Source organism: Nymphaea colorata, chromosome 8, assembly GCF_008831285.2.
Source record: "Nymphaea colorata isolate Beijing-Zhang1983 chromosome 8, ASM883128v2, whole genome shotgun sequence".
NCBI lineage: Eukaryota > Viridiplantae > Streptophyta > Magnoliopsida > Nymphaeales > Nymphaeaceae > Nymphaea > Nymphaea colorata.
In genome coordinates, this window is record NC_045145.1 from 21,870,006 (window position 1) to 21,896,710 (window position 26,705).

The window sequence follows — 26,705 nt, forward strand, 5'->3', positions numbered from 1 at the left end:
AACCTACTGTCAGCACGGCCCAACTTTGAGGTACTGGTACCAGATCTGGATCTGGGTCCAACCAGGTCTGCTGTGGGGAGAACCATTCCCAGATTCAACAAGAAATACATGGACCAAACACATAAAACTATGTATTTTTGCCATTGAAGAGCAGTTTCTAGTTCCCTAACATCCAAGAATCATGAACGACAAGCCAGTGAAATCTAGAGTGAGGGGTATTGCTCTTGATCAGGGGAGCAAATGGGTCAGACTTTACTGTATATTCGAATGAACCGTGCGAACTGTGAAATTGGGTTGGTTGTGTGTTAACCTATCTAATCTTATTCAATTTGACTACCCAGTGAGAAAAAAAGCAAATGGTTTTCTGTGGTTTTATATGCAAACGCTACTCGCTTAGTTACATTCATGCTCAAGGTCAGACAACATTTTATGCAACAAGCAGCTGATACCTTGTATATACCAGTTCCCTAGAAGAACTGACCATGGTACATTAAGAATATAGTCTTGGTGGTGCTTTACGTGAACGAACTAGAATACCAGTTATCTGATTTGTAGTTATTAGTATATATTATGAAAACACTTGCTTCTTGCATTAAATTATTGATGGCATTGCAAATTGGTCAGGCCCAAGACAAAGTAAGGCCCATTAGAGATTGAGTCTGTTAGCAAATGTTTCTCATTTTACTTGTTGACAACCTTCAATTTGAAATTCTTATGTAAATGCATCGCTTCAGGCAAGCATGTAAGAAAGGAAAACTAGCTGCGGGCGATTGGCAAAGGGAAAAGGAAGGCAATGCGTTTCATATTTGGACCTGGACATAGTACCAATATCTTGAATCAGATCCGTCGACAACTTTACCAGTATCATACCCAATTCCTTAACAATGCCATGGGCGAAAAGGCCTTTTTCTTTGCAGGATCTTCATGAAAAATCGAACATAAATTGCTAATACCTGATTTGAAATTGCATGAGAGATAGAATAAGGTTTTGATAATGTAGAGTTGGATCCAGATCTGAAGTGGTCGTGCTGTTATTATTGTTCGATGCAAAAATTTCATTTGAATTAAATGTTAACATGAAGAGTGGGGGCTTCGGATCTCAGCCGGACGGTAGAATGAAACACTTATCAACAACAGAAATTAAATGTTAACCTGGGTCTATAAAATTTATACCAAACCTAAAACGTTGAAGCGAGTCCAAATGAAATCCGTTCAAGCAGATCCGGATAATCTTATCCGTAATTTGGATGTAATATTTAAGCATATCCGATCCGTTTTCAGCACAATGCCACAGCCAAACATTAATACACTATGGTTTATCCACGAACACTCAACCGCATAACGAGAGAATTTGAATGAACAGCATCAAGGGAACGTTGCTCTCCTCTCTCCTCCCCTCTCCCGCCATGGACGCCTTCGCTCCCTCCATCTCTCTGCAGAGAGGAGCCTTGCTTCTCGACTTCTCGAGCCTTCGTGACCCTTCCAGAAGGCTTCCACTTGCTGGTATTCTTCCACGCTCCTATTTCTCTACAAGCCTCCAACTTTTTCTCTTCTTTTTCTTTGCTTCTCGCCGGTGTTGGTTTGCCTTGCACTCTGGATTTTAGGTTTTCTATCTTTTTGGAGGACCTGCGGAAAGTGGTTTTTTTTTATTGGAAATGTTTTAAGGTCTTATGGTGCAATTAATTACTTTACGTTTTGATTGGCGAATTTGTTGAAAATTGAAATAACGAATTGATAGAGCCGCTGACTCAGAAAATATGGTCGTAATGGACTGGGAAATAGTTGGGTAACCTGTTGAGTAATTGGTTTCTGAGAAAATGTTATGCGGTATCCTTTCTGGTACTAAACCATCCTAAGAATGATAGGCTGACGTTGAGTGCTGAATCGAGGCGCAAAGTGATGGGTGAAAAGACTCCGACAGAGAATATAAAGTTTCACCTTAACTTTGGTCTGACTGGAAAACTGTTTGTATGGTTAGTGCTCGACTGGCGGAATAACACATTTAATCATAGAAATATAGGCAAATTTGGAAATCCTGATCAAATTAATCAACATAAAGATAGATTCACTTAAACGATCTCTGTGGTTTATAAAGATATTGATGATAGTGGATTTCGTCCCTGCTTTCTGTGATATAACATTGTCATAGCTGAATTTGATCAGTCACGTCCTTGTCACTTAATGCACTGTACCTTCTCGATATAGGCAGATTTCTTTATTTTGTTTCGAGATTTGGTAGTTCATTCGTCATGTCAACTCTTCAACTGACGTTTTTTATAATGAAAATGTTTCTTGAAAAGCCTCACTTGGAGAACATTTAGACACCAGAATGATAACGGAAAAGTCTTATAAAGCTGCAGTTGTTCCTAGTTATCTTGTGAATGTTTCAATAGTCAAACTTCCTTGTGAAAGAGTCGCAGCATATGTTTTTAGATCCACTGGTATAATCTTCTTTCATAAAGGAAAGAGACCAGTATTTGCAAAATAGTGCCAGAGCATTGTTAGTAACAGATTTTAATCTGGCTATTCGTATTTTATCAGTGGAAAGGAATATTTTCTGCTTTGCAATTTGCCTTCTCAGTTGCCTTCTATTACTGTGTGTTCTGTTCCATATTTTTTCTCATCTGAAAGTACATGGCCGTTTCAGGTTGGGAGAAACAATTTGGCATTAGTTCAATTTCAACTTTCAAAATCTTCCCAAGAACATTCTACAAATCTACATCGAAGAAGGTTCTAAATGGACAAATTTCAGTCAGAATTAAATCAAGTTCTCTCTCTGGTACAATTTTTTATATTGAATGTCAGAATTGAAAGTAACCTTCTTGTGTTTCGCTTTCTCCTTCAGTGCTAAGATGAGGTTTGTCTGATCAATTTTTTTGTTTTAACATATTAGAGGCCTTGACAGAAATATCACCAGGAAAAGATTCAGAAAACCCTTTGAGTGGAGATCAAATACGCCAACGTTTTCTTCAGTTTTATGCTTCTCGTAGTCATGCCATTCTTCCAAGTGCCTCCCTTGTGCCAGATGATCCCACAGTCCTGCTTACTATAGCTGGGATGCTTCAGTTTAAGCCTATCTTTCTTGGTCAGGTGTGATCTGTTGAACGTCCTTACAGAACTTTCTTTCTGGATATCAAAAATGTTCTTAAGATATTTTTCTGGAGCCCAGTGTGTTTTCCACTTTTTATCGGTAGCATAAATGTATAAACTGAAAACTACGAAGTTCAAAATGTTGTGTACCTGCATATTGGCCATTTTTGCAAGTATACAATTTTTGTGCTGTCAGTGTTGTCAAGTGAAATTGTGTGAATAGTAATTATAATTAAGACTATCTATAGCAACTTCTGGGTTCTGAAAACCAGACTTGAGCGCATTTATTATGAATCATGCCCAATTGATATGGGAATTGGAATTGATCAAGGAAACTAGAACTTTACACACCAAGAAGAAAGCAGTCATTTAGTTATGCTGACAATCTATCTGGCACATTACGGGTTTGGGCATTGTTTTAGTCACTGTAAATAGATGGTAGGAAGTAGGCTTCTAGGACATGCTCACACTTAAGAATCAAAGTTACACTCAACTCTCAAGAGAGATAAAGTGGAGTTACAAAACTACACACACAAAGTGTATAAAGGACTTTGTGCAAAAAACAGTAGACCATATTTTATTAGTAAGAAATCCTCTCTAATCACCATTGTAGCATACATAAAGCAAGGGGCAGCCGGCCCACCATATAGACAAGATGTACATGTTCCAGTACTGGAAAGCTCCCAATAGCTGGAATTTGAGCTGTCTGGGCATGATGTTAATTTCTTGTCAATAACAAAACAAAAGCATATTGGAAAAAACAAAGAAAAGGGAAAATACCATATATTTACATATTATATAGTATAGACATACTTAAATACATGTTGTATATACTTTAGTATATAGTCTTCATGTGCAAATACATACAATTGAACAGCAAAGCCCAGGATACAGGTGTCATGAATGGCCAGTTGAGCTTTTGATTGAAACCTCAGCTGTGCAGAAGCCCAAACAGGTTCTGTTGCTGAAAATGTAGATTTTACCTAGATGTCCTAGGCAAATACCTGAGGTGCTAGGATCCAACCTTGAGAATCCTGATCTCATCTTCTACATTTTGCTAGAAAATGAGAACCTAAGTCACATGTTAAGTCACATGAGTAATTCAATAAGGTCCACGTACCTGTGTCGCTGTACCCATACCTAAAATGGGTACTTGGACACACTTGAGTACTTTTAGATCCAAACTGCTTAATTTTACTTTGATTTAATTTTTTCTACCTTTTCATTCTATTCTTAGAGTTATTGTTCATTAACATATAATGTTTTTATCTATATCACTTGTTTATTAAAATGTTGCTTTCATTTTGATTTTTTTGTGTTATTTTGCACATATACATATATATATCCTGCCGTACCCCCGTACCCACAATTTTTAAAGTTGTTGTATCCGTACCCATACCCAAACCATACCCATAGATCACATGGGTATGGGTAAATGTATGGGTTTGAACATGCCAATTTTAAAAGATGTGGGTGCTGGGGTACAGCAGGTTGCGTGTGTATATAATTACACAGACTTATATATACACGCACACACACACCCTTGCTGTATACAAACATTCAAGTAAAATAATTCATAGTTCCTAATTTGCACTGACCCCAAAAATTCAAAGTAGTTTATAAGTTCATAAGTAAATAATAATGCGTTGTAATTAAAGATAGAAAATTGAATGCCTTAAAATGGAATGACTTGGATTTGGATCTGATCCAGACATAAACCATGAAATACCTGGTATGCTTTACATACCCGTGTCCCTAAATTCCATATCAACATTGTTACGCACCCTGTGACTTAGATGAGAACCAACATTGGAGGAGTTCATCAGGAAAGTAAGTGGGTAGTTTGGTAATTGATGCTTCATGAACAATGTTTGAAATGCCCTTTGTTGCTTCAATGAAAATATTGTAGTAAACATCTGTTTACTTGCACAAAGTTAGACTCTCAGAGAAATCTATGACGTTATATATTTGTGAGGCTATTATGCTACGGGTGCTCTGCTTTATCCAATACACTGTCTTTTTTATGTACAGGTTCCTAGGCAAGTAGCACGTGCAACTACATCTCAAAGGTGCATAAGAACCAACGACGTTGAAAATGTTGGTAGAACGAGCCGACATCATACATTTTTTGAGATGCTTGGCAACTTCAGCTTTGGTGATTATTTCAAGAGGGAGGCCGTCACCTGGGCATGGGAGCTGATAACCATGGAGTATGACAAAGTTATTATTGCTGAACATTAGATGGATGGGTAAATTATGCGCTAGATATTGTAATACTTACAAATGTTGTCTACTGTCTCTCTACCATAGGTACCAATATTGTTATTATGAACCTTAGTTGCCATTTGAAGGTGATCATTTGTGATACTGCAACCTCCCTGTTTACATTTTGATGCTAGTTTCCCATGTGTATGTACTAGTTAACGTCCTGATATGCTTCTTAGTCTGGTTATCAAGGTTGAGTTTCACTTGATTCATTGTTTGGGTTTAAGTTTTCTCTCATGACAAACTGATGCCTTCTTTTTCTTATTTCTTAGCTGTAGTTGCAGTACCATTTTGGTGGTGAAAGATTGATTTTGTTTATGGTGGTTATGATTGATCAGATTGGAAATGACTATATGCTGTGTCTTACCTACTCAACTTGTTGTCTATTTTCTTTTTGGTTGCCATGTTTGCTTGTTGTATGTTTGTGACTTTGTACCACAACTTTCAAATTGTATAGCTAGTCTGTGACTCTGTATCATGGAGCCCCTGGAATCCATATAATTTTACGTGAGATTTTTAGAGGTTATACATGGTTCTATGTGCACACCTATATATGTGGATCTAATTGTCTTCCCTGAGTTTGTCAGCCTTGTCTTGATCTGAAAATTGCATTTTCTTAAGCAATGCAAGTGATTGTAGTCCTGCTAGTTTAGGATCTAACTTTATCGTGAGATCTCCTTCTGCTTTCACTATACATAAGATTCTTGTATGACTACTATATAATTCCTTAATTGCATACTTCAGTTACAATCGTTTTTTTGATTCCTTTGTTGATCATGTTTTCACATGCCTTGGTTATTTATTTCAGACATATTTGTTAAGGTGTTAATAAAGTTGTAGTCCATTGCGTCCATTGTCACAGGTAGGGGTTAGGGTTGTCAATTGGTCGGACATATTAACAACCTGAATCTGAAACCATTACTTTGTTCCGGTGAAGAAAGCCATATCAGATTATTAACTGGATTTGCATTTGGTACGAGGTTTCACTACTAAATCTGAACTTGAGTTCGAGACCTGACTGGGATCAAATAAAGATCCACCCAGATTGCATGAACTCAGAAATTGTGCAAGTTTTGTCTGGATACAATTTTAAAATTAGGTTTGTTTCCAAATCAAAATTTGAATACTAAGGTCTGATAAGTGCAATTCCATAAAGCTTGTGATCTGACCTTAATACAAATTGTTTGCATCCCTAGTACAGAGAGTTACATCAGTTGATTTTATTTGGTGATCTTACCTTGCTGCAGTAATAGTATGGCAGCAGAAATAGACATGTCAAATATTGATATTGTTGATCCAATCTATGAACCATTTGCCCACGCCTTGAGAAGCCTCTTAAAATTGTTCACATATCTATCACCAAATAAGGGACAATTTATATTGCACTTTTTTTTTGAACTGCAATAAACATTTGAAATATTATGCTATTCCAATGGAAGTCCTTTTACCTGCTGAATGCAAGTTCCCTTCAATTTCTCCCTTTCCACTCATTCATTGCTTCTGCTTCCTGTGCTTCTTGATTTTTCTTCCATCTTGGGCAACTTTGGTCTGACACTTCATGTAAGGGTTTCTTCAATACAGTAAGAATTTCAGACTCTTGGCCATTTATTCCATAGCCACAAATATCATAGTATTTTTGAAAATATCGCGATATTAATGAAAAAAACAAAGAAAATGATAAAACGAGAGAATATCCCTATTTATTAATTTATTAAAAAATGGTAGAAATGAATTTATCGCTATTTTAATGCGATTTATCGTAATTTTTCATTTACTTTTTTATTTCATTTTCTGTTTTTATTTTTTTCAACTTTTGTTTAATTGTTTTATTTCCTCTTTGTTTTAGGTATTTAACATGACCTCCTAAATGCAATACAATACTTGTTAGTTTTTCATTTCTTGAATTTTTACCTAACATTCTGATTTTTTTTTTATTTTTTTTTTAAAATTGAGGCTTTCCCGAGATTTTTCCCAAAAAAATGACTTTGCCGACAAATATCCAAGAAAAACCTCGCCGATAAAAACCCGAGAACGATATTTGTGGCTATGATTTATTCCATTTTGGCATTTTCTTAATGACAGCTTATGTCCAGCACATCAAATTAGGAAGTTATGTGAGCTATGCTATATAAGTTTTTCATTGTGTATTCTTGAACTGGTTATTTTTGCTTATACAAAAGTCATACAGAAAGAGCACACAAGAGCGGAATTACATTGATCATGCCACATGCTTGAAGTTAAATTATCAAGCATGCACCATATGAACTCTATCTGATTCAGCACATGTGGATCCGAGGGTTCTGTCTTGAGATACCATCTGTAAAACTAACTTCGTAAAATCAGTTGTGTTCAAAGACGTACTCCAAGGCAGCATTCATATGCATGAGTCTCATATGGTGTCCAGAAAATGACTTGAGTTTGCCTTGGCGATTGACATACACAGTTACACTAGTTTCTATCTTAAGTTTCAGGTACTTCTTAAAAATGCAGATATGCTCTTATATTTTCAGTTTCACTATCTGAGTTCAACTAATTTTTTCAAATATTTTTTATTTATTTTCAAACCGTAACATACAGGTTTAAGCTGCCTCCAGAGAGACTGTGGATCAGTGTTTTTCAGGATGACGATGAAGCATTTTCCATATGGCACAAAGAAGTAGGTCTTAACCTATGCAGATTATTGTGGAATACTGTTGTGAATCCTTTAGGGATTTTGTTTTCCATGTCAGTCTGTTGCTGCTGTTCTAATCATCATTTTATATTTTTTTCTTTCTTGTAAACATATCTCTTGTTTACTTGAAATCATCTTTCTTTAGTCATATGAATACAGGCATAGCTGATGCAGGCCCTCGTACTCATCCTGCATAGCCATTGAAGTTCCAAATAATTAATTGCTGAATTTTTAATTTTAGTTTTTTTGGGGGGCTTTGTTAATAGTGAGATAGCTTGAAAATCCATTCTTATGCCTTATATGAACACAGGATCTGGTGGAATAATTCTGCTTTTTTCATACGCATATTCGGGTGAGAAGTGACTTTGAGAATGATAGAATACCACACGAATAAGATTTACAGAAAGTTATTGTGACGATTAACAAGAGGCCAGTAAGAAAGGATGATGTTGGTTGCAAACGCACAGCCATTACATAAAATTACAACTTATAATATGGAAAAAGAGACATCTCTGATATTTCTGAGCCACAACCCATCATCAGAATCCTTCTAATTGGAGCAGAAGCCATGTAGAAATTCAAACTTATGATGTGGCTGCCAGCCCATTTCAGACTCCAAATTGGGATGTGATTATTTCTATATACAATCTTGGATTTTGGTTGAAGTTCTTTTTTCTGTGTGTTACTGTGTTCTTGGAAATGTTCTTATTTTATCATGCTTATAATATCTCATAACAAGTATTTTTCTTTAACCCACAAAAATTATAACATTTTCTATGTATTGGTATCTGTATCATATTTGGTCATTTCTCATATATTTCGCATGCATAATATGATCTGCATATGTATGGTCTCAAAAAGTGCTTTCCGGCTCCTGTCCCAGATCATGGAGGAGAATTGCTTTTTCCTTTTTTTCTTTTTTTTTTGAAGTTTTTCTGCCTTTGTTTGTGATCAGGTAGGTCAGGGTTTATCGTAGATTTGTTTAAAGAAACTTGCTTTTGATTTTCTATGATGGTGATTCATAGCCCTCAATGTTTAGCAGATATTTACAGTTGAAATTAATTTTGTTGGTTTGCACAGGTTGGTGTCCCAGCTGAACGAATTAAAAGGATGGGTGAAGATGACAACTTTTGGAAGAGTGGGGTTACTGGTCCATGTGGTCCTTGCTCAGAGATATATTATGATTTCCATCCAGAAAGAGGCTGTTTGGATGTTGTATGTGTTAGAATAACTGATGCTGCAAAACATTGTCTCATGAGTGTTGCACTCTTCATCATTTCTTCTACTGGCTTTTTGTACAGGATTTAGGGGATGATAGCAGATTCCTTGAATTCTATAATTTGGTATTCATGCAATATAACAAGACAGATGATGGAACACTTGAGCCATTACTGCAGAAGAACATAGACACAGGAATGGGTCTTGAACGCATGGCTCGGATCCTTCAGAAGGTAAAGCTGTATTTTGTTTGGAACATATTTCTCTGGTTTTGATTCTCATCAGGTAGAAAGTTTGTGGTCCACATAAAACATCCACCAAGGCATGAATTTGTATGTAAATACAACAGAAATGATTCATCAGGTAGAAAGTTTGTCGGTCCACATAAAACATCCACCGAGGTATGAATTTGTATGTAAACACAACTGAATGATCTCTAGATAAGCATGCACTTTTTCCCAGAAACACATGACATTTTACCTGGCTATACGATTTCAAATCATCTCCTATTCCCTGGACTTCAGAACTAGGCATAGATCTGGTTTTATTATTTACTTTGCAAATGAATCAATCTAAACTCGGAATGCATTCTTATGAAGGATGTTTGAAGTTTTGAGTGATGCCCACCTAATATTAATATTGTTTGCAATGCAGGTTCCTAATAACTATGAAACTGACTTGATCTATCCTATCATAGAGAAGGCAGCAGAGTTGGCCAGAGTTGCATATCCTGAAGCCAATGAACAGACAAAGACCCATCTTAAGGTAAGATAGGCTTTCAGTTCCTTGAGCATTTTAAGTTAATATAATAGGACTTTTCTGGTAATTTGGTTTCACATGCAACACAGAAGCTTTATAGATTTACATGTTAGTGACATCACTATATTTCTATTTCTTGTAGATCATTGGAGACCATATGCGTGCAGTGGTCTACCTTCTGTCGGATGGTGTTTTGCCGTCAAATCTAGGCAGGGGTTATGTTGTCCGTAGGCTCATCAGGAGAGTTGTCCGAACTTGTAGGTTGCTTGGTATAAGAGATGGCAGGGATGAATCTGAGGGAGCTTTTCTGCCAGAAATTGCTGGGAAAGTCATAGAATTGAGCTCTGATATAAATCCAGATGTAAAGGATAGATCTGCTCATATTCTTGAGGAACTGAAAAGAGAAGAGCTGCGATTTGTCCAGACGCTAGAAAGGGGAGAAAAACTGCTAGACCAACTCCTAGAAAATGCTTTGGCAGGTGCTGCTGGTAATGGAAGCACTAGACCTTGCTTGTCAGGGAAGGATGTATTCCTTTTGTATGACACATTTGGGTTTCCTGTTGAAATTACGAGTGAAATTGCTGAGGAACGAGGTGTCTCCCTTGATATGGTGGGTTTTGATCTTGAAATGGAAAACCAACGGCAACAATCTCAGGCTGCTCACAATGCTGTCAAGCTGTCAGTTGCAACTGCTGTTTCAGAACTAACATGCATTCCCGATACTGAATTTTTAGGATATGAAACCCTTTCTGCAAAGGCAACAGTTCAAGGCTTGCTATTGGACGGGAAACCTGCAAAAGAGGCTTTAGAAGGAAATGAAGTAGAAGTTTTACTAAACAGAACGCCCTTTTATGCAGAATCAGGTGGTCAAGTTGGAGATTGTGGATTTCTTTATGTCTTAGGCACTGGAGACACTGCCAAAAGTATTGTGGAGGTCAAAGATGTTAAGAAGTCCAATGGGAGTCTTTTTGTGCATAAAGGCATTGTTAAGCAGGGCCTTGTTGTGGTTGGTAAGGACGTTGATGCTGCAGTTGATGCAAATCTGAGAAATCGTGCAAGGGTAAAGACCTTCACTGTTTACATGCCAAATTTGAACTGGTAATTGGACTGATTTGGAAGCATTTCAGTAGTTATTCTCCTAGCTTGGTCAGTCTACTAGAAACTATCTCCCAGCATCATAGCTGCAATAATTTTTGTCCAAACTTGCCTAAAAGTGGCAACACTGAATTGTGTTTTTAACTTGTTGCGCTTGTCCCTTTTCTTCGGCATGCTTCCATCTTGTTTCTCTGAAGGATAAGTTGCATTTTTTCTAATATAATAAAAGAGCCTGCCATTTTACGATGTTATTCTGGAGTACACCAAGTACTGACATTGGATGGTATTGCATGCTGAAGTTGATTCAAGGATATCATATTTTAGGAACTCCTCAGTGCAATTTGGATGAAACTTTACAAAGTTTCTTCTTTATTTTGTTGAGTCAACTCTATGTACTTCTTACTGCTCCTGTCTTGGCTTACAATCTTCATGCTGTTCCTTTTTATGGTCATAATATTTCCCCTATCCTTCATCGTTACAGTTATTTTCTACCTATTATCTTGATTGTTAGGAAAAAATTAACAAGTGCTTAGTGTAAGATTTTGTTAGATCACCACCGGATGGGATCTTAAAGAAGACACGAGAGGAAGAGGAGAGAAGAAGTCTGCACGAGAAGAGAGAGAGAAGAAAACAGGGGCCTTAGGGTTAGCACCCACCCCATTCATTACTTAAAGCTAATCACACTTAAGTTGCAAATAAAATACACAAAAGAATAAAACATCTTACAAGTTTGTCACCGCCCACATGCTAAATGGATTGGGTCTGGCTCAACCCAAAACCAAACCTTGACTTAACACTTAGTGTGTGTGTCCTTGCATACTTTATTTCACAGCCATTGGTAAAACTTAGTGCACAAGTCTAAAGCTGATCCATTGACCTATATTCAGGAGTTTTGATCCAAAAGGCATCTTTCACTGGTAAAGGGAAGATCACCTACTTTTATGAAATTAGTCAATTTGGTTGATAGCGAGAAACTGTCTGTTACTATGTCTCTTTATACATGCACATGCACTGTGTTCCAGAGCATTGGTGTACGGTGTACCTACAATGTCCTTTCACTGTTGAGTAGTGTGCTACTGAATAAAAAAAAAAGCTTGAGAAACCTTTTAGGTTGGGTCTTTTGGTCCTTGCCCATGGAAGAATCAGAAAATGAAGTTTTTATTACCATCAACATCTAGTTTCTTCCAGAAAGCATCACTTTCGAGTTTCTAGCCCAGACTTCCTATAATTCCGCAGCAAATCAGTATGTGGATTCTGCAAATAGATGTAATGTAGAGAGAGAGAGAGAGAGAGAGAGAGAGAGAGAGAGAGAGAAATGTTTTAGCTTCAAATAAATTACTAGAGTTTAAAACAATGTTCTTAACCTGTACAGGTAGTAGGAAGAATGAACTTAATCTATTGTCTCTCTCTTGACACATGGTAGGTTCACCATACTGCTACACATCTGCTGCAATCAGCTCTGAAGTTGACCATAGGTGAAGCTACATCACAAGCAGGTTCATTGGTGGACTTTGATCGCCTGAGGTTTGACTTTAATTTTCATCGCCCGCTTTCTGAGCATGAGATACTGGAAGTTGAAGGACTTGTAAACCGATGGATTAGTGATGCTACTCCTCTGCAGACACAAGTCATGCCTCTTGTTGAAGCCAAAAGGGCTGGGGCTATTGCAATGTTTGGTGAGAAGTATGAAGATCAGGTTTGGGCCCTATTTCTCTTAACCAGATTAGTGTGTTTTCTGTTCCCTCCTATTGTTCATGCTTGTTTTTGCGACAAAGTTTATGAGGAATGCCCCATCTTCTTTTGTCATGGAAACTTTTCTAAGCATAATGTAGCTTTTGATTCTCAATTATCCTGCTTTTGGTTAATATACTACTGTCCAGGGAATATCGTACCTTACATACTATTTAAAACGTGAGTGTATGTTTTGCATAGAGAGAGATATTTGAGTGTGTAACCGGTGTCCTTCACGTTTATTAGAATAAAGTATTTTGTTACAGTTATCTGGTAGTGCTTTGTTATACTTGCTTTCTCGATGAAGTAAATATTCTAGTGGTTTCTCATGTATGTTGTTGAAGAAGAATTGAAACTATAAAGATCAATAGAAAAAAAAAAATACTTTTGGATGAAATTCGATTATGTAATAGGCAGGTCGTGTTGATAAGCTTTGATGGCTAGCTGTGGGATGATCAATTTTCACAGTTTGGTATTTGCAATCAATGTAGTTTGACATCTTGATAACATCTGCTCATACTTTACTCCAGTTAAAACTCCATCTCTCAGGGATTCACTTGGCCATTCAATAAGTTTTTGTTCTGCACATGTATCAGGTGCGAGTAGTAGAAGTTCCTGGGGTATCTATGGAACTTTGTGGAGGGACACATGTCACCAATACTTCAGAGATACGAGCATTTAAAATTGTTTCAGAACAAGGGATTGCTTCTGGAATTAGGCGCATTGAGGCAGTAGCTGGTGAAGCATTTTTTGATTATGTAAATGTTCGAGACAATGTGTTAAAGAATTTAAGTACCACCCTGAAGGTATGTGTTCAACTTTTTTCTTGGATATGTAATTCTCTTACCTGAAGCAGGTTCATCTGCTTTCCGGTTATCTGCATTTTTAGAAACATACAAGTTTCATGTTTGTATTGACACATAGAAAGATATGGTTTTCATGGATGACTATTCTATGGGTTCATCCGACTGTTGGATCCTACAATTTGCTTATGGGAGATTGATGCATCATTAGCACAATTCTTTACAAGATAGTCACAATAGTGATAGTTGATGCTAGTAATAATCCTTGTGAGGTGGCATAACTTCACTTATCGTTTATTTTTTTAATGGCTACACTTGGTTGCACACATTTGATGTAAGATCACCTGATGAATCTAAAAAGGATTTGAGATAATTTTCTTCGTTCTAATTCTATGTTTCTTGCTTCTGTAAAGGTTAAAGCTGAGGAGGTAACTACAAGAATTGAAAATCTCATGGAAGAGCTCAAACAAGCTAGAAATGAAATTTCAGCTTTACGGGCTGAAGTAGCCGTATGTAAAGCATCCATTATCGAAAGCCAAAGTTTTACATGTGGTACTCCTGCAACTAGGTAATAGAAAAAATGCTTGACCAATTGACAAGCATGATTTTGTTTCGAGTACAAGGTTGCAGGTATGCAATTGATGTCATTTCCTGTTTACAGAATTCTCATTGAAAGCATGGATGATCTTGATGCTGATTCACTGAAGACTGCAGCAGAGTTTCTCATCAACAAATTAGAAGATCCTGCAGCGGTGGTTTTGGGTTCTTGTCCTGGAGAGGGGAAGGTGAGTTTGGTTGCAGCTTTTAGTCCCAAGGTTGTTGAACAAGGGATACAGGCCGGCAAGTTTGTAGGGAAGCTGGCTAAAATATGTGGTGGAGGCGGTGGTGGCAGGCCAAATTTTGCACAGGCAGGTGGAAAAAAGCCAGAGAACTTACCTCAGGCATTAGAAGCAGCAAGGACTGAGATTTTGTCTCTGTTATCCAAAAGTGTAAAATAAGTTGCAGGAGCATATGTAATATCTATCTTGAATATTTGAGTGGTTCACATGTTCACATGGGTCATGGGTGTAGAAAGTTAGCATCAAACTATGGTTTTGCAATGTCACCCGAATGTATACGTGCATAAATGATGTCGCTACATTTATTGATTTATATGAATTTGTCAGAGAAAGACTACTATCAGATTAGTTATTTTTTCTGTTTCCTCGTCCATGTGAAAATATTGCAGGTTTATATTTGTTTCTTCTCATTCATTACATGATTCTTCTTCCAGAATAAATAAAGAAGACAGATATCAACATTAGTCACTTATGCTCATCTAGTATGAGGGCTTCCAATTTCAGTTGAAACGTGAAAGTTATATGTAACTGGTAATGGCAAGCTTTACGTGTTCCATCCTCTTATTGATGAGTTTGTGGTTGTACCCTTGGAAATCCCTGGATGAGCAATGTGTTCCAGAAACGTAAGTTGATTTTGAGGGTGTGTTCCGATGCACCACTTAAATGCCCCGCTGGTATTCTCAGGGTGAAGTTCTGAAACACACCCACAAATAGGGTGAAAATTCATCTAGCTAAAATTTTATTTTCTACCCTTGAAAGTGGTTGAAAATTGTTGGACCCAAAGAGATCTAACTTTTTCACCCTCATTCCTTTCCTGCTGAATTTTCACCTTTTATGAAACTAGAAAAAAAAAAAAACCCTGCTGTGTAATTCATAAATGGAAAAAAGAAGGAGGAAGAGGAAGAGGAAGGGAAAGATAGGCGACTGAAGCAGGGCATCATCCACAAAAAAGGGAACGGACTTGTCTTCCCTGTTGTCATTTTTTCAGGTTTCTCTTTCCAACATGGAGGAGGTAGAGGTACAGATAAAGAAGAGGAAGAAGGAGAAGAGGGAGTCCAGATGAGGCGGAGTCTCCAGCCAGAGCTGAAGGATGTCCTCGGAGAGGTGGAGATTGGCTCGGCCTGAAACAGATGAAAATGATGCTAGGTAAACCTCTTATCACTGGTTTCCCCTCTGCCGCAAGAAACCCGGAGCCTTTCCGTGCTTCATCCTGGAGAAAGACCTCCCTCTTCAGAGGTTTAGTTGTGATTCTCGTATTTTTCCTTTTTGGTTTTTTCGCTAAAGATTTTTATGTTCATTTTTAGAGCATTTTTTGCTGCAGAATTTGATTATTTCTGTGTTTTTTGTTTGTGTTAATCGCCCTGTTGCAAGATTGAAATTGTGCTGAAGTTCGTCAAATTCAGTGTAAATGAGGGAAATTTGGATGTAGGGTCTTATTAGAGTGCATGGGAAGACAATTTATTGGTACACCATGGATCGCTGTGTTTCTCTGTGATTGGGTGCAGTTTGATCATGCTGCCTTCAAAAGAGAAAAAATCGATCACCAGACTGCCTGATTCACACGGCATGGTTTCTGAACTGAGGACAGCTGAAAGTGATGGCAGATTTAGTTGACAATCTTTGCCTTCTCGATGCTGGATTTGTTACTACATTTTCTTGAGATCTGAGACTTACAAAATCAGAGTTTTTGCCTAAAGTGGTGAGGTCTGCGACTAGAATTTTCAAGGAAACAACAGCTTGGGAGCCATTGCATGAAGAAGGAAAAGGTTTAACCACGTGAATTGTTGATTTTGGTATCAGAGTCTTGGTTATCGATATTGTGCTTACATGGCAGAGGATTTCTGATTCTGTTTCTGCTATTGAGCCTATCCATTAAAGGTGCTCATGGTCACTGCAGGGTGATGAGGATTGTGATGCTTTTGTCAAGGTTGCATCGATGTCCTGGAAGCGCTTGCAATTATTTGGTTGTTTATCCGAACCTTAAGAATGAAGTCGCATTTCCTGGAGAAAATTCTTGAGCTTTCCTGTTGCTGCTTCTCTTCTAATGAAGTCAAGGTAATGATTCCCAGAAAGATAAAATAGCTGCTCAATGGGCTGATCAGATGTTGAGGATAGCTGAAAATGTTTTCAAATGGGTTGTTTCTTTCTGCTCACGTTGATGGCTTGTTGAATCTTCATTCTCAAGCACCTTCAACAGAGGCTAAGAAAGACGAGTTCAGCCTGAAGAAGGGAAATCCAACAAAGTAAGAAACCATATACCATGACGAAAGGCTACCATAAAGAAACCATATACCATGACGAAAGGCTACCATACGCACTTGTTCCATGAAGAGAAAATCTCCCGGTACTTTCTATTGGAAAATGTTCTGAGCCACTTAATTCTCAAGAGCGAGAATCTTGATTTTGTATTTGCAGATCCTTGCGATGTTTTTGAGTCCATCAATAATTTACTTGAGACCTTGAAGGATGAAATTTATTTGGCAGCTGAGGACAAAACTGAGATCCACTTCAGCTTTTTAAAGGAGACTAGCGATGATGTCTTTATACTTGCTTTCAGGCTGCCATCATTGTGGCTATTCACCTTCAACAGTTTCAATTGAGATGGTGCTGAGCATGTTGTTATCCATAATCAATAGAAGGGACAATTTGAACAGCTCCCACAGGATGGTTCCATAAGCCAGGTTAAGTCTTTGTTGCACATAATTTTTTCTTGGATATAGGGTATAGAAGTTTCGACAATGAAATGTTAGAGTTGTGGTTTCTCTTGGTACCATACTTGACAATTGACATTTAGTTTATTGCCAGTGGCGTTCCGTCAGTTATGGTTTTAGGGCTACTGCAGCTAGGTCAATCATTTAGTTAATGTATACAGTGAGCCTCATCAGGTAATTAGAATATGGTGTCGAGCCATTTGGGTTTTCCCACAAAAATATTTATGCATTTAGTTGCTACTTGTAGTTGTTTGGTGTTTTGATGTGATGAACCGAACATAGATAGCAGTGCAACTGTACCCATGCAACGACTGTGTTTTTCTTGTTCTCTGTTCCCGTAAACTGCAAGATGTTTTCCTCGTCAGTCAAAAATAAGAAACTGAGCAGAGAGAAGTGCCAACTTACTCAAGTCGATAAGGTTGAAGTCCAAGTGTCTATTATACTCTATTGATTAGGGAGATCTCAGATGATCTGCCAGACAACAATCCACTGGGGTCTTTTGGATACTAGATGCTAGAGCACGCTTACTACTATTCTGAGGAATGGTGAGACACCATAGAAGTATGCTTTAATCGAGGGAAACAGTTTTGCTGAAATCTCTTCAATCATATGGAGAAAAATTTGAGCTCAACCATAAATGCAAAAGCGGTGATCTTTTTTCAGATTGAAAAATAAAAATGAATCTACTCATGGTGAATTTTTTCCCCTCCAGCTTGTCTTACCCCGTACACTTTACCTTTTTTATCCAAACGTTAATGAGTGGCCTTTTTTGAGATACTTAGTAAGGGATCGCTGAAAGTAGATCCGCTGAAGGTTCAGACCAGGCGTCCAAGCGAAGGCAAAAGCTAAGAAGTTTTTTAGACTCGTAATCGATGCTCAAACATCCACAACGAAGCGTCTTCGTAAACTTCATCATTGACTTGACGAAGGTTCCTTGTCTGAATCCATGTCAATGCATTTGATCAATTGAATGTTGCTAAGTGAAATTGTCACACAGCAAGAGTTACCAAATGAGGGCTGCTGGATCAGGCAGTTCATCTGTATTATCCTGGTCAGAGTATATCAACGACATCGGTTTCTGAAATTACTGTAGGATGAATTCGAGGAAACAACAATACTATTGACATGGTTCCAGCAGATGGAATCATGTAGGTTTTGTATCCATGTCCAACAAGAGACGTAGGTGAAGGACTGATGTCTCCACGATTGAGTGGTATGACCCTCCTGTTGAGAGTTTGTTACATAGCTTCTAAGAGAGGCGGATGTATAGTCTTAAGACTGTAGAACCCATAGTTTCCTTTTCTTTTTTTCTTTTTTTTGTTTCTTCCCCTTACCTGTATCACTATTTTTTGTCTAAATTCGTTTTAACCAGGGCCATCCCCTGCCTCAATGTTCACAAGGAATCTATGCATGTGCAAGCGTGCACGAGAGGATGCGGTTAGTAAACTGCTGATCCAACAGTAAGGCATATGGATAATTTCGTTGTATTTGATCGGGATTTGTTATATGAAGTTAAAATTTGAGCCAATGCACATAAGCTTGAGCAAAGTCTTCACAAATATTCTAAGAAACGCTTGTTCAAAAATCATCATGGCTTCCACTGTTAGGTGCTCAGTAGAGGCATCGACAAGCCAGATATTTGACAACCATATCCCTGCTTAATGGAAAACAAGAAAATCCCAAACATTTTGGTTATTGAAACTTGAAAGTTAACTGAAACGGTACAGTTAGATAAGAACTGTTGCAAAGAAAATAATCATGCCTGTAGCAAACCAATGTAATGCTGTCAATAAAAAAGCATTATCATGGTCCATGGGCGTGCTGTCAATGGGAAATGTAACAATACAGAACAGAACAGCTGTTCAGTAGAAGATGTACATTGAGGTACAAACATATTAATGTTGGGAGGAACGGGAATGAGATTGATGACATCCTCCAGCGGTTACTTGTGCATACCATGATCGCCAAGCTTCCATATAGTGAGCGAAGAGCTCACTCAATGCTGACAAACAGAAAGAAATAACCATTCAATTTGACAGTTTTAATAAGAAAAAAAATGCAAATACAAACAGACACCCGGTCCCAAGCTAGCAAAAGAACTTTTAGATATGAGTTAAGATCTTAGATTAGGTCTCCTCCCGTGACCTCCTCTCTGGCTTCACGTGAGAATCACTACCATGTGTATCAACAGACATTCACCAAACTAGGAAGACTTCTCATCGTAGCTTATCAAGTTGTGGTACAGGCTGCATAAATCTGGTTTCTGAAACTTGGAGACTCAAGACCAACTCTAAGAGTCTAACCGGAAGCATATGATGTATACCAGTGCAGGTTGTTGGAAGATTCATTGATATTCAAACCAAGAATCCTGCAGCGAAAAGTAAATGATGTGACAGCCTCAAAGGAGTGAGCTGCCCAGGCCATGAGTAAACTTGGAGAAGCTCGAGTAGCTCTTCAAGTCACCAAGTCAGCATCTCAAGCTTAGAAAACACAGATCAAAAGAACTGAGCAGTTAGACTAATACTGGGTTTGGAATCAAAGATCTTCAAGTGAGACAAACAACTTTTTGTCAACGTTAGTGACACTCAAACCCGAAAGATTGCTCAAATTATGCCAGAACCTGCATATTAGATGTCGTCGCACGTTAACAGTGAACCAAAATTCCAGGTAAGTGAAAATATTGCAACGCCTTACCTTGATTCTTGTATTTTGGATAAAATGAAGTAGCCAAGGCATCCCAATCTTCAACTCGCTTTGAACTGCTCCTTGTATTTGCCTGAGGTAGACAAACGGGGCTAAAAGGACCAAAAACAAAACCTTTGGAAGAGTTGTTCTCCTGCTGCTCGTGCTGTTTTTGGCATTGCTGCTGCTGTTGCTGAGACAACTGCGTCATACCTTGATGATCATCACCGTCTCCCAAATTCATCTCTTTTTCTTTCCTTGTCTTAAGCATTTGGAGTACTGGTAACGGTTTGCTCCTTTTACCTTCATTCATTATATTGGTACAAATTTCTGTCCCGAACACCCTTTTCTTGCTCTCATCCTCAGAGGTATCAGGCGAAATCATGGAACCTAAGTTCTTAGACTTGCCATCGACACCCAACCATACAAATGCAGGCTTTCTGGTGATCGAATGATGTGTCTGAACACAGTAGCCATTGGAAAGTTTTCAGAAAGGTAAGATACTCATCATAGTGATATTTAAGCAAATTTCTGCATCAATCCGTATACGTAAAAGGAAAACCAAACTAATTTCACCTTCTCAATGAGATTCATAGATGACAGTACATTTGCAATGTCATATAGTCTTCTAACTTTTGCTGCATCACGTAAACATAGAAAGAAATTAACAAAAAGACAACGAAATTGAGCTTTTATAGCTTTGAAGAAGACACGTAGAATGGTAAGCAAGGATCAAGTGGACTTCAGAATTACTGCTCCTCAGTTGCAAAGGATCGTTTGCTTCCCCAAGCAACAAGGTTGCTGCTTCTTCAAGTGAGACAACTTCTGCCTGAAATGAATACGACAATAACTTAGTATAGGTAATCGAAATTTCATAGTGAAATTAACTGAAACAAATAAATAGGATCGTGCACCTTTGAACTGAGAAAAAGTTTAATAAAATTCTGGGTGAGGAGGCCCAATGACTTTTCCCTTCTACACTCTGTCACAACAGAGAATCTCTTAACAACAAATAGAATAAAATCTTTGTGTACTCCAACATATGCTCCTCAGTATTCAATTGTTTATAGACAGTGTGATCTCCCAAAGAGGCTCAAAATTTTAGCGTGAGGTGGCGCATAATATGGCAACCCAACGATACCTTATAGAACCATATGAAGAAACAGAAAGCTTCATGGAAGTCAAAATGATAAAAAGGACCAATGTGAACCGTGGCAAGTAGGATCAATGTCACCTCCTAATTCAAACTTGAGGGCTCATAAAAGCATGTAAAATAAGTGCGTGATGCCCATTACTGTTGGCCGTCTCTCTATTATCAAGACCAGCAAACTGCACACCCATGATTCATCACCACATCGATGCATCCCACACAATATTCTTTCCATAAATGATCCACTTTCCAAAGCATACCTGACTTCGGCTTTCCTGTACTTGTATTTGACGCAGCTGGCTTCAGAAGAACAGAACCAGGACTACATTGTGGGGGTTCTTGGCTATTGGGGGTGGATGAGTTCTCATCGTCCTCGTCGTCAGAATCCTTAATCCAACAATGTCCAACAAATTAGCAAGAAGTACGACGTGACTGTAATGCGACAATGGCGGACCAGCGATTGCTGAATCCCATAAAGATAAACTAAGTGACTTACTCTGACTTCATAAGAGACAATTGGCAGTGCTTTGTTAGATGCTTCTCTTGTTGCATCTTCCTATACATAACAAAACACAACAAGAATCAAACCCGAACACTAAAAACATGGAAATCAAGGAACCAAACATTGCTTAGCATGTTTCCGTCGGATCAAATGTCAGCAATGAATCACTAGCTGGACAATTTATCAAAACACGCGAACATTATAATTCCTAAGAAAAAAAAGGACAGGAGACGGTATTGTACTCTGAGTTTCGCCAAGGTCTGCGGGATCGCGTCGAACCCCTTCCAAGAATACTGATTCTTCGCCTTCCTCGCAAGAACCTGAACCAAAAATTCCGCAGAAACGTTGCCGAAAGTTCGACAGCCAAATCGAGAAAACAGAAAGAAGAGAAGAACATAAGCGAAAAATGGGGACTTACGCCTACACTCTCGAGCACGTTGACGATATCGTAGATCCGCCGCCTCTCCACGCCTACCCACATGAACCCAACACCTAGTTAGCTACGACAACGGCGACAAAGCAGAGGATCAACGAAAGAAAGATCTACCAAGACGGCTAGCGGCCTCATCCAGACCAACGGACTCAACACCTTCCCGATTGTACAGGGCAAGAAAGCTGCGTCAAACCCAGATAGATCTCAGCCATCGACGCCAGTGCACCAAAAAAAAAAAAGGTGTTCCAGAAAAAGAGAGAGTATGGGTACTTCTGGGAGAGGAGTCCAAGAGATTTGTCCTTTCGGTTGTAGGTATAATGGCGATAGTGCAGATCCTTCAACATCGAAGACGAAGTTTCCATCACCACCTTCTTGTCAATGGACCCAAGGCCATGAGAGGCAAATCGAGAGAGAGAAAGAAGCGATCGTAATTGCTGAGGAGAAAATTTGAAAAGAGAGAGAAAGAGAGGCAAGTGAACCGTGAACGTAATTTCTGAGGAGAAGATTTGAAAAAAGAGAGAGAGATCACATGGTGGTGGTGGGTGAGAAAGGAGGGAAAGGCGCGAAGGGACCGTTGAAGCTCTCCCTCTCCCAGTCTCCCTCTCAAAAAGAAAGAGAACAAAACATCAAAGAGAAGAACAAAGAAATCGTGGCGCGTTTCGCCAAGTTCGAAAAAAGAGCCAAAGGCGGGTCCCACACGAAGAGTCTCCACGTGGTGCGCGACCTCCTCATTCGAAATCACGGACGACGAAATCTGCGCCCTTGATCCAAGGCGCGGTCCCAGATCTCTCTTCCGCCCCCACGTGGCGCTTGACTCGCGGCATTTTTGAATTTCGTTTCCCTTTCTTCCTATCATCTGTACTCTGTAGGGGGCGAGGGTATTCTGGTCAGACCAAATCTGATCAGTGAGCGGGATTTTAAAGGGATGATATCATCAAACACGGGAAAAAGAAAACCTAGTTCAATTGTCTTGGTTTTATTGTAAGTGTTCCATGCTGCGTTTGATTGCAAGGGAAAAACACATCAAACGCGGAGAAATTTACCTCGAAAAAGTGGTACGATAACGGTAAACTTCATCTGCAAAAAAGTCGAACGTCTCAACATCCGACTTTTTACAAGGGTAAATTTCATCTGCTCTTTTCCCTCTGTTGCCTCCTCCTCTCTCTCGTTTTTCTCCTCTCTCGCTGCCTCTTTCCCCTCCGTCGCTTCTTCCCTTCTCTCGTTCCTCTCCTCTCTCAGAGCCTCTCCTCTCTCGCTGCCTCTTTTCCATCCGTCGCCTCTTCCCCTCTCTCGTTCATCTCCTCTCTCACGATTCCCCTTTTTCACTTCCCTTGCTCTCCTCGCCTCTTCTCCTCTCTCATGATTCCTCTTTTTTCACTTCCATTGCTTTTGTTGCCTCTTTCCCATTTGTCGCCTCATCCCCTCTCTGGTTCCTCTCCTCTCTCCGAGTCTTTCCTCTCTTGCTGCTTGTCTCAGAGCCTCTTCCTCTCTCTCGTTCCTCTCATCTCTCACGATTCCCCTTTTTTCACTTCCATTGATGCTCTTTTTCGTGGGTTTGTGAGCAACCCAAACTAAAATACATTGTGAATTGCTGTTTTTTTTCAATTTGATTCATAGGACTTGTTGATATCATGAATGCCTTTACTTTTTGCAAGATCAACTTCATTTTGCTCCTATAATTTCAGTTGTTTCATGCTTTGTTAATACTTTAACTAGATGCTGTATGAAAACTCGTATGAAAATGTCTTCTTTGCTTTTGTAAGTTCATGTGTTATTTTTCTCTTTTGTAATTATATTTTTTCTTAATTTGCGTGCGTGTGTGGTGTTTCTTTGTTGTGCAAGGCCTTTCAAGTTTCAATTTCTACTCACGTGAAATTGGAAGAGAACCAATAAAACAATAATTTTTAATGGTAGGAAAAAAGTCTCTCCTGCAAAAAACTACCATGTGCATCAAACACATAATTTTACCTTGTAAAAGACTTCCATGCAATCAAACAAAGCCTTAAATCGGAAGAGGGTTCAATTTCATCTTGTATTTTTTTCAAAAAAAAAATTAAACTTCCATGCAATCAAACAAGACATTAAATCGAAAGAGAGTTAAATTTCATCTTGTATTTTTTTCCAAAAAAATTTACCATGGTAAATTTACCACGTTAAATTATTCATTTCAATCAAACACACCCTTAAAGATTAGAATGTAACTAAGGGACGTCTTGTCCTTAATTTTTGTATTTAGGGGACTTTTTGTCCTCAAATTTTAATATATATTCCCATTTTATCAATTATTATGGGCTATTTTAAAAATAGAGCAAGCAAATTCATGAAACACTAGAACTTGGTGCTTATATATTTGTTTCAATCTTTTAAACAAATTTAAAAATAATACTCACACAAACACTGTTACGTTTGTCAACAACCCCTAAATGCCATCTTGATGAGATGGCCATATTCATCTGTTGTGGAATGGACCGCCAAATCCAAATAATCTCAAATGAGAGAGAGAGATAGAGAGAAGCCAATATTTTCAATTTATTCAAATCGGCTAAAAGCAAATTCACCAAACACAGCAGTTGTGTTTGGGTCCTGGCGGATTCCACGAAGCATTTATTAACAAATTAACGAAGAAAGAAGCCAACAATTGAGAGTAAAAAAGAACCACCATGGACGTGATTGCTGAAATGAGTCGAACCGCGTTATATCGTTCTCTCCTAAACACAATGAAAAAGAAGATCAAACTTTAAGGGCATGCAAGGAGGATGATTTCAGCCACAGATCGTAGAGGCGCCCCAACGTTTGTGCTCAATGGTTCACCTTCCTGCAGTCCATCCTTATCTCTCCATCAATACCCGTGAGGGGTTTGTTGTCTCCCATCTTGATCATCGCTGCAACGAAATCTGCATAGAAGGCATCTGTGTTTCCGGCGTAAGCGTGAACTATGGAGTCGGTAGATCCGCCGTTGAAGAGCTGCTGGTCAGAGTGCAGGAGGCCCTTGCAGCCAAGCAGGTTCTTGTAGTATTTGTTGTCAAAGGCTGTAGGAGTCTGCAGATCGAGAGGCGCCAAATTGTTGTCTCCATGGCCAGCAGTTCTTGGGCAGCTCTCTTGCTTTTCTCTGGCAAAGAGCCCATTTATGTTCTTCTCATGGTAGGTGCGGTTTCTAAAGTTGGTGCATCTTGCCAAGCCAATGGTGTGTGCCCCTGCTTTCACAATAAGCAACAGACAGTCACAAGTAATCCTCAAACTTCTACCCAATGTAAAATCTCATACTGTTGAAATTTCAATTCATATTGGCAAGATCTTAGAAGAATAATATCTATATTTATGTTAATAATTGTGTCTGAGAGAGGAAGAGAAAGGGAGAGAGTGGTGTAGAACCTGACAGTGCAACCATATCCTGAACTGAGAGGCCCTGTGCATGAAAGCTAGTGATGAGTTGATCGAGGCTGTTGGTGGGAGGTGGAATGCTGGTGTTTGCAGCTGCCTGGCTCGCCGTTCTGGCGTCCCTTCTTCCCAATTTCACATCCCAGTATGGCCCTCCTAACTGTTTGACGAAGTATATATAAAACAAATCCTTATCATTCTGTTCTTTCATAACTGGAAAACTTTTACAGCAAAGGCGCTCAATAAAAAAATTTGTAAAATAGAAGTCTCCGTTTCTGTTCAAAAGAAGTTAATGAAAATCCTCAAACCGTCAACTATTTATTTCTGAGAACTCACCTCAACAACTGAATCTCTGGCACTGATGGTTAGGATGTCAGCACAAGAAACAACACCGGGGCAAGCCTCCTCCACTGCAGCCTTGATGGCATCAATGACTTCAAACCCTCTAATTGAGTTTTTATTTGGAGCAGCATTCTTTTCTCCAGTGAATGTCGGTGTATCGTCCAAGAGCACCGAAGCATCACATCCCTGTCACAAAAGAGAAAGCCATGGCCATTAGATCTGCAACAGAATGAGCCAAAGTAGAGAATTTACAACAATTGTCGAACAATCGAGGAATTTCCACTGAGGACCATGTTTTTGGCCCTAATGCCAAAAAATTGGATTCTCTTTCCTGCTTAGTTTCCTGTTAAGGTGTACACAGATTTCAGACTGGCAATCAAAATGCCAACTTCTAGTGGAACTCTATAAGCACGATTCTTTTCTTTTCCAGGTTCCTCCTTTCCCTTTTAAGCCACAGAACACTTTAGCTCAATCCTGAACCCTGTTTCAGCACTAATGGCACAGGTAGCTTGTGGTGCGGATTTCTCTGTTGGTGCATGATATTCATATTCTACATGTCTGTAAGAGAGAGACAAGAGAGAGAGAGAGAGTACATTGACAAAGCAGTCATGGAAGAAGAGGCGAAGTAGGGAAGCTCCCATCCTCCTCTCTTCAGCCACTGCTAATTGAACCTGATGCTGAATGATAGGGAGGAGGTCAGGACAAGTGTCACTGTAGAAATCAGTGGAGAGTTGGGGATGGGAGCTTCCTTGAATGAGGAGGCCTAGAATGGTGGTAGCAACCACAACAAATGCGGAGAAAGAAGCCATGGCCACTAAAATGGCGATTAGTACTTCCTATCAGCTATAGCTGAAGATATCGAGGCTTGTTATGAACTGAAGGAAGGAGTGCAGCTTATTTATAACACGTTGGCTCCATAAAATGCCAAAACATCTTGACCTCATTCAACCTGCCTTCAACAAATCTCTCTATGTATCTCTCTTTCTCCACACCTAAACCGATCACTTTCCTGGTTCTAGAGTGCAGGCCTTGGGGT

At 38.9% G+C, this 26,705-nt stretch overlaps 3 protein-coding genes across 4 annotated transcripts; 1 reads left to right on the forward strand and 2 right to left on the reverse strand.

The window, feature by feature from the left end:
* The first annotated feature begins 1,328 nt into the window (after positions 1-1,328).
* On the forward strand, positions 1,329-14,823 carry LOC116258863 (alanine--tRNA ligase, chloroplastic/mitochondrial). Of its 2 annotated transcripts, XM_050079157.1 has the most exons (13): positions 1,329-1,503; positions 2,648-2,779; positions 2,894-3,090; positions 5,122-5,300; positions 7,933-8,011; positions 9,107-9,241; positions 9,328-9,477; positions 9,899-10,009; positions 10,146-11,063; positions 12,522-12,794; positions 13,426-13,635; positions 14,046-14,200; positions 14,294-14,823. In XM_050079157.1, exons 1-13 carry the CDS (start codon positions 1,356-1,358, stop codon positions 14,628-14,630), a joined length of 3,024 nt encoding a protein of 1,007 aa, XP_049935114.1. In that variant the 5' UTR covers positions 1,329-1,355; the 3' UTR covers positions 14,631-14,823. The 2 variants fall into 2 exon arrangements, with proteins under 2 accessions (XP_049935114.1, XP_031492151.1); XM_031636291.2 differs by lacking the exons at positions 1,329-1,503; positions 2,648-2,779; positions 2,894-3,090; positions 5,122-5,300 and adding an exon at positions 5,350-7,826.
* Positions 14,824-18,846: 4,023 nt separating this feature from the next.
* Positions 18,847-22,590, reverse strand: LOC116258505 (E2F transcription factor-like E2FE). Its single transcript, XM_031635673.2, has 11 exons — positions 22,220-22,590; positions 22,064-22,131; positions 21,935-21,987; positions 21,759-21,836; positions 21,511-21,570; positions 21,275-21,401; positions 20,779-20,846; positions 20,618-20,693; positions 20,441-20,502; positions 19,877-20,324; positions 18,847-19,184 (listed from the first exon to the last, which is right to left on the reverse strand). The coding sequence occupies exons 1-11, from the start codon at positions 22,309-22,311 to the stop codon at positions 19,078-19,080; spliced, it is 1,239 nt and encodes a 412-aa protein (XP_031491533.1). The 5' UTR covers positions 22,312-22,590; the 3' UTR covers positions 18,847-19,077.
* Positions 22,591-24,627: 2,037 nt separating this feature from the next.
* On the reverse strand, positions 24,628-26,489 carry LOC116259720 (peroxidase P7-like). The gene is made up of 4 exons (XM_031637633.2): positions 26,263-26,489; positions 25,664-25,855; positions 25,322-25,487; positions 24,628-25,143 (listed from the first exon to the last, which is right to left on the reverse strand). The coding sequence occupies exons 1-4, from the start codon at positions 26,476-26,478 to the stop codon at positions 24,749-24,751; spliced, it is 969 nt and encodes a 322-aa protein (XP_031493493.1). The 5' UTR covers positions 26,479-26,489; the 3' UTR covers positions 24,628-24,748.
* Between the last annotated feature and the right edge of the window lie 216 nt (positions 26,490-26,705).